At 45.0% G+C, this 15,048-nt stretch overlaps 1 protein-coding gene across 1 annotated transcript in view; it reads right to left on the reverse strand.

The window, feature by feature from the left end:
* Positions 1-1,045: 1,045 nt before the first annotated feature.
* Positions 1,046-15,048, reverse strand: part of PSME2 (proteasome activator subunit 2) — a 32,372-nt gene continuing 18,369 nt past the window's right edge. Inside the window, exons 4-11 of the mRNA XM_063913641.1 lie at positions 6,319-6,405; positions 5,608-5,644; positions 5,435-5,532; positions 5,284-5,352; positions 5,064-5,131; positions 4,830-4,884; positions 4,566-4,652; positions 1,046-1,468 (exon numbers count right to left, since the gene is read on the reverse strand). Of these exons, the coding sequence (XP_063769711.1) occupies positions 1,388-1,468; positions 4,566-4,652; positions 4,830-4,884; positions 5,064-5,131; positions 5,284-5,352; positions 5,435-5,532; positions 5,608-5,644; positions 6,319-6,405 (582 nt within the window). The 3' untranslated portion in view covers positions 1,046-1,387. The remainder of the gene's footprint in view (positions 1,469-4,565; positions 4,653-4,829; positions 4,885-5,063; positions 5,132-5,283; positions 5,353-5,434; positions 5,533-5,607; positions 5,645-6,318; positions 6,406-15,048) is intronic.

Consider the following 15,048-nt stretch of genomic DNA (forward strand, 5'->3'; position numbering starts at 1 on the left):
ATGATACGTCGACATGGTCATGTTGATATTTATCACGTAGACACTGATGAAATGTCAACATACAGTATTGTCCATGGTGACCCAGCGGTGATTTCTGGGTCTTATGTGAGTGTGAAACGTCTAAGGAGCAGTGGTTCTGGTCAGTATTTTCCCCCAATCCCTACCCCTCCCTCCCTAACCTTCCCCTCATGCCTAACTCTAACTCTCCCTTCCCACAGTTTAACCGTATTGTTAACATTTTGACAATGTCGACATTTTAACAATGTTGACATCATAGTTTTCAACAATATTAATGTTGACCTATGGACTACATCCCAAAAATGCAGTCACCCAGCAGTATATACCATCAGCTTATATTGTTGCAAAAATAGGGGCTAGGGGCCTAATTCTGAGTTGATCACAGCAGCAAATTTGTTAGCAGTTGGGCAAAACCATGGGGGTAATTCCAAGTTGATCGCAGCAGGAAATTTTTTAGCAGATGGGCAAAACCGTGTGCACTGCAGGGGAGGCAGATATAACATGTGCAGAGAGAGTTAGATTTGGGTGGGTTATTTTGTTTCTGTGCGGGGTAAATACTGGCTGCTTTATTTTTACAATGCAATTTAGATTGCAGATTGAACACACCACACCCAAATCTAACTCTCTCTGCACATGTTAAATCTGCCTCCCCTGCAGGGCACATGGTTTTGCCCAACTGCTAAAAAATGTCCTGCTGCGATCAACTTGGAATTACCCCCCATGTGCACTGCAGGGGGGGGAGATGTAACATGTGCAGAGAGAGTTCGATATGGGTGGGGTGTATTCAAAATGAAATCTAAATAGCAGTGTAAAAATAAAGCAGCCAGTATTTACCCCGCACAGAAACGAAAGAACCCACCCAAATCTAACTCTTTCTGCAAATGTTATATCTGCCCCACCTGCAGTGCACATGGTTTTGCCCAATTACTAACAAACTTGTTGCTGCGATCAACTCAGAATTACCCCCTAGATTGTGTAAGCACATGTTCTTTTATTTATCTAACGTAACCCAACCCAAACAGCACCACATTTTTAATGGTTTTTATTTTAATGTGTATATTACGCATATAACACAATATAACACAATAACAAGCACACACAATGTGCCAATATCACATCCATTCTTCAAAATAATTAAGTGTAATTTATTTTATTTTAAACCCATTTAAAATACATTGCTCCAAAATGCAATAGGACAATTGGTGCTAATATATGAAATTTAACCCAGCACCACTGTCTTCTATAATTCAATTTATTGTTGCAACTGTATCCAGTGTAGAATGAGATAAGAGACATGGGACTGAAATGCAGGCGTTCTGGTGGGCATATGAGGGCAGGTGTCGTACTCTAAAGCACTCATGAATAGAAGTCAGTACATTGGGCTCTTCTCTTCTCCCTTCGGGTTTGTAATTTTCTCAAAATTTTTGAGAATAATGTCAAATATTTCAACCTGAAAGAGATAGAAATGTATGTATTACTTGCAGGAACAGTTGTGCAAAGAACAATTTATAATTTAGTGCTCCCTCTAAATATCATCCCCTTTATAATACCACCCTCACTTACTACAAAAACTACATTAAGGTGTCCTAATTCTGTTATATCGGAATCAGTATGTATTAGCGACGGTCGGGATGCCGGCTGTCAGTATACAGACATCAGCATCTCAGCTGTCAGTATGCTGGCAGCGGGGCGAGCGCACACAGTCCCCTTGCGGGCTCGGTGGCTTGCTGCACTGGCCACAGGTTCTATTCCCACTCTATGGTTGTCGTGGACACCCACGAGTGACCAAGCCGCAAGGGGCTAGGGCCCCGCCCCCCCTCCCCCGAGCGGCAAGGGCCCCCCCGCGCCATTCCGCTGCCGGGATGCTGGCGTCGGTATGCTGACCGGCAGTCTTCTGACTGCCAGTCACGCAATACACACCCGTTTCCAATTTATCTGTGAAATACTATTTCTTTAAAGCTCTAAGGGCCTGATTCAGATGAGGATGGCATTGCTTTCACTTCCTTGGAAGCAGCAGGGATAGCGCTGTATGGTTATGCAGCAGGAGGCATCTGTTACAAGCAGACGCCTCCTGCTGCAGTAGTGAGCCGAGCTGCATTCTTCGACACAGCATCGGATTACTGTGGGGGAGCAGTATTAAGCAGTGAAAAGAGTGGAGAAGTGAGCCAGTGGAGAAGTTGCCTATGGCAACCAATCAGCATTGAAGTAACATTTATAATTTGCATACTATAAAATTATACAGAGCAACTGATTGGTTGCCATGGGCAACTTTTCCACTAGTTCACTTCTCCACTCTTTTTACTGCTGAGTACATCTCCCCCTCAGTCACCACTGGGTGGCTTATGCAAGCCACCCATTGCAGAGGCCAGGAAATCTCCGTCCTACAACGGGTATCCCTGACCTCTTCCCACCCCCTAAACGGCAGTGTCATGTCTCACAAACGAAGGCCGCTGCTGGCCCTCCCCACTTCCTGAAAGGCAGCGGACTGTCAATCACTGATAGCCTGCTGCTGTCCTGCTGCTGTCATCACAGGACCCATTTGCGCACAAGCAGACTGAACATGGGTACTTTGTGCATGCGCAGGAATGACCGCACCTGAATGACCCCTCAAGTGTACTTTGTGTTAGACATATGCATCAATAGATATCATTCAGACACATACCATAGCAAACAACATATATGAACTTAAAATAATACACACGGTACATAGTAATTTCCTTCCCGCCAATTACATACATATTTTTCGATACAGTACAAAAAGATAATCATATACTCTTAGATCAAGCCTGGGACAATGATATAATGATACTTATGTCAGGAAATATTACACATAATACAAAACAGTACAGCATAAATGATAAAATACTTCAGTAAGTTTCCTTTATTCTGAATTCTTTTATATGTGTATAACTATCTTAGGGTTACAATCTGTACGAGAATGTTCTGGATGGTCCATTAATCACAGGGACTATCAGGAGTCCGTAAGTAAACTAATCACAGACTATATATATCTAGCATTGTAATTATGGCTCTCAGCTACTCCTGCGTGCTGTCGCTCTATGGTTGGCTGGCTGCTCTCTCAGTGATGTGCCAGCGCCTGTCCCCAGGGTACATCAGCAGCAGCGGCCTCGGGGTGTGTGCCCAGCTGAGCATGCTGTTAAGACAAATGTAGTGTAAAACTACAAGTCCTGGCAGCCACCCTGCTGCCAGATGTAGGGACTAGAGTAACGGATTTCTGATGCAGCTGCAATAGGAAGACGTGGGTCATACCAAGGAGAGGTTGAAGTTGTATAAGAGCGGACACTGACTCTTATCCGGTAATGGCAGATGATAAAAATAATAGATCATATAGATGTGTGTCATTATTTAGTTTCTACTGTTTTATAGAACAATTGTGTTGCTTTAAAACTTTAAAGGCCACGTTTATTCATTATTGGGTTTTTAGACCTAATAATCATAATTATTGTAGCAATAAGAAATTATTGCTCACCATACTGTATCAAACATCACAATCAGTTACATGCACTGCAACAGGAGCCCGTCCCTGGGAGCATTACCTATCGGGCCGTCAGACATTTGCCAGAAGTGCCAGATGGCCGGTTTCGCCCTTGTTGCATCTATGAAAGTACAGTATGGCAAGAGCAAAGGCGTCTCTTTGGGAATGCTATGGTCTATTTCGTCTAGAGAGTTACATTAAAGACTGTCAAGATAAATAAAAGAATGTTCTAAGCTATATTGCTGAAATGTATTTATTGATCAAATCTTACAGACAGGGGAACTGTATTGATCAGTGTAATTAGTGGAGAAGTGGACTAGAGGAGAAGTTTCCCATAGTAACCAATCAGCATCTACCTATCATTTTACAGAATGTACTTGATGCTACCTCAAAGCTGATTGATTGCTATGGGCAACTTCTCCACTGGTCCAATTTTCTATTGCTTGATACAGCTCCCAAGGTCCACTTATTTGTTATTTATAGTTTGTAACAATCTGGAGGGGTCCTGGCTTAGTTTAACATTCCCATTGCCCACTGAAGATGACAAGACGCTTATACATAAGAGGTTAAACTTGCAAAATAGGTAATTTTGGGATCTATTCATGAAGCAGTGAAAAGAGTGGAGAAGTGAACCAGTGGAGATGTTGCCCATGGAAACCAATCAGCTGCTACATATAATTTTATAGAATGCATTTTATAAATGATTGGTTGCCATCGGCAACTTCTCCACGGTCTCACTCTTCCACTCTTTTCACTGCTTCGTGAATAGACCCTCTAAGTAAAAGTTGTACATTTAACCCTTAAGAATAATAATAAAAATCTTTTAGTTAAAGATGTGAGATAGACTTGCGTAGAAATATTGCATAATTTGTTTACTATTGCTAAAAGATTACATATAAAAATATTATCTATGCTTAGGTCAACTTTAAACAATACCCATATGAGTATATACCTTTCTCAGCTAGGAAGACATTTAAATAATAAGTAGCCATTTTCTTAAAGACATGCTTGCTGAACAATGATTTTTAGATTCAAAGAAGTTGAAACTCACATAGATATTTCTGATCTCAATAAGAGTTAGTCTTAGATCTACAAAGGCACCTTCATCTTTGTCATGAACCAGAGCTCTGTAGTCCATCTGGGTTAAGGAAAAAAGAGAACATATACAGAACACATGAGTAGGCTTAAGCAGAAGCCAGATGAGTAGAGCATGACATTGGAGGAGGGAAGCAAAGTGATATTGGTCTTAGTATCATATAATGAGAATAGAAGAACAGTATCTATGATAGTAGTGTACACAATAAAACGTTCTCACCACATGTGTCTCTTTTGAAGCCTTAGCAACAGCATCTCCCCTTTCTGTGAAGTACCTGATAACACAAAACCGTGTCACACATCAGCACCATAGAAGTACAGTATTACACAAATCCATGCAGTGTGACACAAATAGAAAAGTAATGGGGAATTTGATGCTTGGAAACATTAAATACTTGCACATACAAATGTGTGGCAATCGGGTAACTAGAACACTGGGAACACTGATCCTTACTTGAAGATGCTGGTCTGAGATGTCTCCACTTTAGTTTTTAAGGCTGTTACACGTTCTAATACTTTCTCCTGATGTATAAAGAAAGATTTAAAAAAAAAAAAAATCTACTTAAAGAACTTATGTTCATTTTCTGTTTCCTTATAACGTTTGTATGCCTTGTTATATGTTGATTAATACTTTTCATATATTAATTTATTGATGCAAATTAACATTTATGTACCTGCACTGATACCCCAAAGTCATTTCCATCCTCAATTCTTGGAATTAGATGATGGATCCACGTGATAATCTACAGGAGAGAAATGATGACATGCTGCGGTCAGGCCACTCACATGGCAATGGCACACGTAGGTCACTGCTGTCAATCTTACCACAGCGAGACCTTCTCTTAAAGTTCTTATCTCAGTTTGGACAATGTTCTGTAATTTCTGCAACTTCTCGTTCTCCTTCAAAAATCCACATTTAGGAACTGTGAAATCCAGAAGCACATGTGATTATCCTGGCTAAAAAACAGTATTAGAAAGTCGCAAGTGAGATTAGTTACCTTTCTTTTCTTCTTTGTCTGTTTCCATTTTGGAGTCCTGAAAATAGAATAAAAATTCACTCTGTGTGATTAAAAAAAATAATAATAATAATAATCATCATGTGATAAAACCAAAAAGCTCTAATCCACCTTCACAGTTTACGGTCCAATACACTAGCCTTGATTCACTTTTAGATCATCATCATCCATACCTAGATTTATTACTAATACCCTTTTCAGACAGAAATGTCTGAAAATCCCGACTTTTACCCAGCATTTGAGTGCCGGGTAGTTTTGCCGGTCTCTGCCTGACCCCTCTTTCTCACAGATAAGCAAATTACCGGGTCAAGAATTTCTACCCAATAATTTGCGGATCAACGCGGATATATCATCTGTGTGAAAGGGTCAACCCGGGTCGAAGTCCCTGGAATTTCAACCTGGGTTGACCATTTCTCAAAGAAAAAGGACCCCTGTTGATCAGCAAATTACCCGGTAGAACTTCTTCATCTGGTAATTTGACTTTCGATGTGAAAGGGGTATAAGACAGCTGTGTTCATTTTCACCTTGACACAAGTAACATTCTTATCTGTATTACATTGTCAACACTAGTAATTGCTCTTATTCACTGTGACAACCTGCCACAGTTTGTACCTTGAAAATTATCCGGTACCCTACACCCCTCAACCCAGAAATCTGTAGTCTTGTTTTTCATTCCTGTCCCATGGCACTCACCTCAGACTCAGGAGTTGGAGGGTCAGGAATGGGAATGTTCAGCTCAGAATGAAGTGTTGTCAGGTCCTTGACAGTGAAGAGATCACCCTGTGGAGGAAAAAATGGTCATGCCATCGAGGTTCAGTTCACTACATAATAGTGCAATACGCTTGTGCACTATAAGAAACCTTACAGGTCTTAATGGGTTTACAATGATTAGTTGTCAATTTCTTTTTAAATAAATATGTATATTTTCTGATACAGTTATGTAGATGGGATGTAGTCACGATCCTGGTAGTTGGGATCATGGCGGTCAGCATACCGACGCCGGGACCCCAGCCACCAGAATGCTGAGAGCTATTCCCACTCGTGGGTGTCCGTGACACCCATAGAGTGGGATTAGAACCGTGCCCACAGTGTGGAGAGCGCCGTGTTCTGGCAGACAGTAATAGTGCTGCTGTAGTGCTGTGCTGTAGATAGGCTAACAACTTGAAAAAAGTGGGCGGGAACTGCGTTCCGCCTACAATTGCAAGTGCCGGAACGCAGTTCTGCCCCGTTCCGGCCCACTTTAACCCCTGGTCCCTGCGAAAGCACCCTACAGCCTACTTGAGGTAATTTTCACAAAAAATACCCCAGGTATGCGCTGCGCAAGTGCCGCTGACACACCCACCGGGTACACCCCCTCCCTGGACGTAACCGATGACCGGTGTCCCAGTGCGCTCCTGTGGGTCCGGTCATCTGATTGCTGACTTTCAGCTCTGTGACTCAGTCATCTGAAATACAGGTTTACAGCAGACATCACATGATCAGGGTCACAGTGCAGGTGCCGGCAATAAGATGACAGGCGGCACGGAGAAGCTCACCAGGGGCTGTAAGTATTTTTTTTAAAAATATAATAATCACATTTATTTTATTTCTCTAACGTCCTAAGTGGATGCTGGGGACTCCGTCAGGACCATGGGGTTTAGCGGCTCCGCAGGAGACAGGGCACAATAATAAAAGCTTTAGGATCAGGTGGTGTGCACTGGCTCCTCCCCCTATGACCCTCCTCCAAGCCTCAGTTAGATTTTTGTGCCCGGCCGAGAAGGGTGCAATCTAGGTGGCTCTCCTGAGCTGCTTAGAATAAAAGTTTAAGTTAGGTTTTTTATTTTCAGTGAGTCCTGCTGGCAACAGGCTCACTGCTACGAGGGACTTAGGGGAGAGAAGTAAACTCACCTGCGTGCAGGATGGATTTGCTTCTTAGGCTACTGGACACCATTAGCTCCAGAGGGAGTCGGAACACAGGTCTCACCCTGGGGTTCGTCCCGGAGCCGTGCCGCCGACCCCCCTTGCAGATGCCGAAGTTGAAGAGGTCCAGAGGTCCAGAAACAGGCGGCAGAAGACTTTCAGTCTTCATAAGGTAGCGCACAGCACTGCAGCTGTGCGCCATTGTTGTCAGCACACTTCATACCAGCGGTCACTGAGGGTGCAGGGCGCTGGGGGGGGGCGCCCTGGGCAGCAATTTATTATACCTTTTTTATGGCTAAAATACATCACATATAGCCCTTGAGGCTATATGGATGTATTTAACCCCTGCCAGATCTCACAAACTCCGGGAGAAGAGCCCGCCGTTTTAGGGGGCGGGGCCTATTCTCCTCAGCACACGGCGCCATTTTCCTGCTCAGCTCTGCTGTGAGGAAGGCTCCCAGGCTCTCCCCTGCACTGCACTACAGAAACAGGGTTAAAACAGAGAGGGGGGGCACTTATTTGGCGATATGATTACATATGTGAAAATGCTATAAGGGAAAACACTTGTATAAGGGGTTGTCCCTGTATAATTATAGCGTTTTTGGTGTGTGCTGGCAAACTCTCCCTGTGTCTCCCCAAAGGGCTAGTGGGGTCCTGTCCTCTATCAGAGCATTCCCTGTGTGTGTGCTGTGTGTCGGTACGTGTGTGTCGACATGTAGGAGGACGATGTTGGTGAGGAGGCGGAGCAAATTGCCTGTATTGGTGATGTCACTCTCTAGGGAGTCGACACCAGAATGGATGGCTTATTTAGGAATTACGTGATAATGTCAACACGATGCAAGGTCGGTTGACGACATGAGACGGCCGGCAAACAAATTAGTACCTGTCCAGGCGTCTCAGACACCGTCAGGGGCTTGTAAAAACGCCCATTTACCTCAGTTGGTCGACACAGACACAGACACGGACACTGACTTCAGTGTCGACGGTGAAGAAACAAACGTATTTTCCTTTAGTGCCACATGTTACATGTTAAGGGCAATGAAGGAGGTGTTACATATTTCTGATACTACAAGTACCACAAATAAGGGTATTATGTAGGGTGGGAATAATCTACTTGTAGTTTTTCCTGAATCAGATAAATTAAAGTGTGTGATGATACGTGGGTTTCCTCCGATAGAAAATTATTGGAGGTATACCCTTTCCCGCCAGAAGTGAGGGCGAGTTGGGAAACACACCTTAGGGTGGATAAGGCGCTCACACGCTTATAAAAACAAGTGGCGTTACCGTCTCCAGATACGGCCGCCCTCAAAGAGCCAGCTGATAGGAAGCTGAAAAATATCCAAAAAAGTATATACACACATACTGGTGTTATACTACGACCAGCAATCGCCTCAGCCTGGATGTGCAGCGCTGGGGGGGCTTGGTCGGATTTCCTGACTGAAAATATTGATACCCTTGACAGGAACAATATTTTATTGACTATAGAGCATTTTAAGGATGCATTTCTATATATGCGAGATGCGCAGAGGGATATTTGCATTCTGGCATCAAGAGTAGATGTGATGTCCATATCTGCCAGACGATGTTTATAGACACGACAGTGGTCAGGTGATGCAGATTCCAGACGGCACATGGAAGTATTGCCGTATAAAGGGGCGGTCCATCGGACCTGGTGGCCATGGCAACAGCTGGAAAATCCACTTTTGTTACCCCAAGTCACATCTCAGCAGAAAAGGACACAGTCTTTTCAGTCTCAGTCCTTTCGTACCCATAAAGGCAGGCGGGCAAAAGGCCAGTCATATCTGCCCAGGGTTAGAGGAAAGGGAAGAAGACTGCAGCAGGCAGCCCATTCCCAGGAACAGAAGTCCTCCACAGCTTCTGCCAAGTCCGCAGCATGACGCTGGGGCCATACAAGCGGACTCAGGTGCGCTGGGGGGTCATCTCAAGAGTTTCAGCACGCAGTGGGCTCACTCGCAAGTGGACTCCTGGATCCTACACGTAGTATCCCAGGTGTACATTGGAAATTCGAGACGTCTTCCCCTCACAAGTTCCTGAAGTCTGCTTTACCAACGTCTCCCTCCGACAGGGAGGCAGTATTGGGAAAAAATTCACAGGCTGTATTCCCAGCAGGTGATAATCAAAGTACCCCTCCTACAACAAGGGAAGGGGTATTATTCCACACTATATTGTGGTACTGAAGCCAAACGGCTCGGTGAGATCTAAAAGATTTGAACAATTACATACAAGGGTTCAAATCAAGATGGAGTCACTCAGAGCAGTGATAGCGAACCAGGACGATATGGTGTCACTGGATATCAGGGACGCTTACCTACATGTCCAAATTTTGCCCTTCTCACCAAGGGTATCTCAGGTTCGTGGTACAGAACTGTCACTATCAGTTCAGAAGCTGCCGTTTGGATTGTCCACGGCACCCCGGGTCTTTACCATGGTAATGGCCGAAATGATGATTCTTCCTAAAAGAAATATGGACGCTTTCCTGATAAGGGCAAGGTCCAGAGAACAGTTGGCGGTCGGAGTAGCACTATCTCAAGTAGTTCTACGACAGCACGAGTGGATTCTAAATATTCCAAAATCGCAGCTTTTTCCGACGACACGTCTAATGTTCCTAGGAATGATTCTGGACACAGTCCAGAAAAGGATGTTTTCTCCCGGAGAAGAAGGCCAGGGAGTTATCCGAGCTAGTCAGGAACCTCCTAAAACCAGGAAAAGTATCAGTGCATCATTGCACAAGGCTCCTGTGAAAAATGGTGGTTTCTTACAAAGCGATCCCATTCGGTAGATTTCACGCAAGAACCTTTCAGTGGAATCTGCTGGGAAAATGGTCCGGATCGCATCTTCAGATGCATCAGCGGATAACCCTGTCTCCAAGGACAAGGGTGTTTTTCTTCTGCGGTGGCTGCAGAGTGTTCATCTATGAAAGGGCCGCAGATTCGACATTCAGGACTGGGTCCTGGTGACCACGGATGCCAGCCTGAGTGGCTGGGGAGCAGTCACACAAGGAAAAAATTTCCAGGGAGTGATCAAGTCTGGAGACTTCTCTCCACATAAATATACTGGAGCTAAGGGCAATTTACAAGGCTCTAAGCTTAGCAAGACCTCTGCTTCAAGGTCAGCCGGTATTGATCCAGTGGGACAACATCACGGCAGTCGCCCACGTAAACAGACAGGGCGGCACATGAAGCAGGAGGGAAATGGCAGAAACTGCAAGGATTCTTCGCTGGGCGAAAAATCATGTGATAACACTCTCAGCAGTGTTAATTCCGGGAGTGGAAAACTGGGAAGCAGACTTCCTCAGCAGGCATAACCTCCACCCGGGAGAGTGGGGACTTCAGCGGGAAGTCTTCCACATGATTGTAAACCGTTGGGAAAAACCAAAAGGTGGACATGATGGCGTCCCGCCTGAACAAAAAAAAAAAAACTAGACAAATATTGCGCCAGGTCAAGGGACCCTCAGGCAATAGCGGTGGACGCTCTGGTAACACTGTGGGTGTACCAGTCAGGGTATGTTTTCCCTCCTATGCATCTCATACCAAAAGTACTGAGAATCATAAGAAGGAGATGAGTAAGAACGATACTCGTGGTTCCGGATGGGTCAAGAAGGACTTGGTACCCGGAACTTCAAGAGATGCTCACGGAAGAACCGTGGCCTCTACCTTTAAGAAAGGACCTGCTCCAGCAGGGGCCTTGTCTGTTCCAAGACTTACCGCGGCTGCGTTTGACGGCATGGCAGTTGAACGCCGGATCCTGAAAGGGCATTCCAGATGAAGTCATCCCTACCCTGGTCGAAGCCAGGAAGGATGTAACCGCAAAACATTTTCACCGCATTTGGCGAAAATATGTTGCGTGGTGTGAGGCCAAGAAGGTCCCTACAGAGGAATTCCAACTGGGTCGTTTCCTACATTTCCTGAAAACAGGACTGTCTATGGGCCTAAAATTAGGGTCCATTAAGGTTCAAATTTCGACCCTGTCGAATTTCTTCCAGAAAGAACTGGCTTCAGTGCCTGAAGTTCAGACGTTTGTAAAAGGGGTACTGCATATACAGCCTCTTTTTGTGCCCCCAGTGGCACCTTGGGATCTCAATGTTGTTTTGAGTTTTCCTAAAGTCACATTGGTTTGATCCACTCACCACTGTGGAATTAAAATATTTCACATGGAAGGTGAAGATTCTATTAGTCCTGGCTTCAGCCAGGCGTGTGTCAGAATGGGCGGCTTTATCATATAAAAGCCCTTACTTAATTTTTCATTCTGACAGGGCAGAATTGAGGACTCGTCCTCAATTTCTCCTTAAGGTTTTCTGTTTTTCACATGAACCAACCTATTGTGGTGCCTGCGGCTACTAGGGACTTGGAGGACTCCAAGTTACTTGACGTTGTCAGGGCCCTGAAAATATATGTTTCCAGGACGACTGGAGTCAGAAAATCTGACTCGCTGTTTAGCCTGTATGCACCCAACAAGATGGGTGTTCCTGCTTCTAAGCAGACGATTGCTCGCTGGATTTGTAGTACAATTCAGCTTGCACATTCTGTGGCAGGCTTGCCACAGCCAAAATCAGTAAAAGCCCATTCCACAAGGAAGTGGGCTCATCTTGGGCGGCTGCCCGAGGGGTCTCGGCTTTACAACTTTGCCGAGCTGCTACTTGGTCAGGGGCACACCCTGACTGAGGAGGACCTGAAGTTCTCTCATTCGGTGCTGCAGAGTCATCCGCACTCTCCCGCCCGTTTGGGAGCTTTGGTATAATCCCCATGGTCCTGACGGAGTCCCCAGCATCCACTTAGGACGTTAGAGAAAATAAGAATTTACTTACCGATAATTCTATTTCTCGTAGTCCGTAGTGGATGCTGGGCGCCCATCCCAAGTGCGGATTGTCTGCAATACTTGTACATAGTTATTGTTACAAAAATCGGGTTATTCTTGTTGTGAGCCATCTTTTCAGAGGCTCCTTCGTTGTTATCATACTGTTAACTGGGTTCAGATCACAGGTTGTACGGTGTGATTGGTGTGGCTGGTATGAGTCTTACCCGGGATTCAATATCCTTCCTTATTATGCACGCTCGTCCGGGCACAGTATCCTAACTGAGGCTTGGAGGAGGGTCATAGGGGGAGGAGCCAGTGCACACCACCTGATCCTAAAGCTTTTATTATTGTGCCCTGTCTCCTGCGGAGCCGCTAAACCCCATGGTCCTGACGGAGTCCCCAGCATCCACTACGGACTACGAGAAATAGAATTATCGGTAAGTAAATTCTTATTTTTTTATCAGTGATCAGCCTGGTTTCGATATGAATGGTCGACCCATGTTATGGTCGACAGTCATTAGGTCGACCACTATTGGTCGACATTGGCATGGTCGACATGGACACATGGTCGACACATGAAAATGGTCGACACATGGAAAGGTCGACATGGGTTGTTGTTGTTTTTTACTTTTTTGGTGTCGTTTTCTGCGTAAAGTGACGGGGAACCCCAATTAGTGCACCGCTTTGCTCGCCATGCTTCGGGCAAGGTGCCTCGCTCAGCTACCGCTGCCTCTGGTATTTTTTTTTTTTTCACTTTTTTTTTTTAAAGTAGATTCGGCCAGATGGCATTTCCCTTTACAAGTATGTGACTTAAATTGTTTAGAGAAGTTTTTCACGAAAACTGCTCTAAAATATATTTCAGTAAAACTTAAATAATGTGAAAAAGGTGTGAAAACACATTGGTGGTCATTCCGAGTTGTTCGCTCGCAAGCTGCTTTTAGCAGCTTTGCGCACGCTAAGCCGCCGCCTACTGGGAGTGAATCTTAGCTTATCAAAATTGCGAACGAAAGATTCGCAATATTGCGAAAATACTTCTCTGTGCAGTTTCTGAGTAGCTCGAGACTTACTCTGCCAGTGCGATCAGTTCAGTGCTTGTCGTTCCTGGTTTGACGTCACAAACACACCCAGCGTTCGCCCAGACACTCCTCCGTTTCTCCAACCACTCCCGCGTTTTTCCCAGAAACTGTAGCGTTTTTTCACACACTCCCATAAAACGGCCAGTTTCCGCCCAGAAACACCCACTTCCTGTCAATCACATTACGATCACCAGAACGAAGAAAAAAACCTCGTAATGCCGTGAGTAAAATTCCTAACTGCATAGCAAATTTACTTGGCGCAGTCGCACTGCGGACATTGCGCATGCGCATTCGCGACTAATCGCTCCGTTGCGAGAAAAAAATACAGAGCGAACAACACGGAATGACCCCCATTATTTTAGTAAAAAATAAGATTTTACTTACCGATAAATCTATTTCTCGTAGTCCGTAGTGGATGCTGGGACTCCGTAAGGACCATGGGGAATAGCGGCTCCGCAGGAGACAGGGCACAAAATAAAAGCTTGAGATATCAGGTGGTGTGCACTGGCTCCTCCCCCTATGACCCTCCTCCAAGCCAGTTAGGATACTGTGCCCGGACGAGCGTACATAATAAGGAAGGATATTGAATCCCGGGTAAGACTCATACCAGCCACACCAATCACACCGTACAACTCGTGATCTGAACCCAGTTAACAGTATGATAAATTTAAAGGAGCCTCTGAAAAGATGGCTCAACAATAATAACCCGAATTTTTTGTAACAATAACTATATACAAGTATTGCAGACAATCCGCACTAGGGATGGGCGCCCAGCATCCACTACGGACTACGAGAAATAGATTTATCGGTAAGTAAAATCTTATTTTCTCTAACGTCCTAAGTGGATGCTGGGACTCCGTAAGGACCATGGGGATTATACCAAAGCTCCCAAACGGGCGGGAGAGTGCGGATGACTCTGCAGCACCGAATGAGAGAACTCCAGGTCCTCCTCAGCCAGGGTATCAAATTTGTAGAATTTAGCAAACGTGTTTGCCCCTGACCAAGTAGCTGCTCGGCAAAGTTGTAAAGCCGAGACCCCTCGGGCAGCCGCCCAAGATGAGCCCACTTTCCTTGTGGAATGGGCTTTTACTGATTTTGGCTGTGGCAATCCTGCCACGGAATGTGCAAGCTGAATTGTACTACAAATCCAACGAGCAATCGTCTGCTTTGAAGCAGGAGCACCCAGCTTGTTGGGTGCATACAGGATAAACAGCGAGTCAGTTTTCCTGACTCCAGCCGTCCTGGAAACATATATTTTCAAGGCCCTGACAACGTCCAGCAACTTAGAGTCCTCTAAGTCCCTAGTAGCCGCAGGTACCACAATAGGTTGGTTCATGTGAAATGCAGAAACCACCTTAGGTAGAAATTGAGGACGAGTCCTCAATTCCGCCCTGTCAGAATGAAAATTTAGGTAAGGGCTTTTACATGATAAAGCCGCCAATTCTGACACACGCCTAGCTGAAGCCAAGGCCAACAGCATCGACACCTTCCACGTGAGATATTTTAAATCTACCGTAGACAATGGTTCAAACCAGTGTGATTTTAGAAATCTCAACACAACATTGAGATCCCAAGGTGCCACTGGAGGCACAAAAGGAGGCTGTATGTGCAGCACCCCTTTCACAAATGTCTG

Source organism: Pseudophryne corroboree, chromosome 1, assembly GCF_028390025.1.
Source record: "Pseudophryne corroboree isolate aPseCor3 chromosome 1, aPseCor3.hap2, whole genome shotgun sequence".
Taxonomy (NCBI): Eukaryota; Metazoa; Chordata; class Amphibia; order Anura; family Myobatrachidae; genus Pseudophryne; species Pseudophryne corroboree.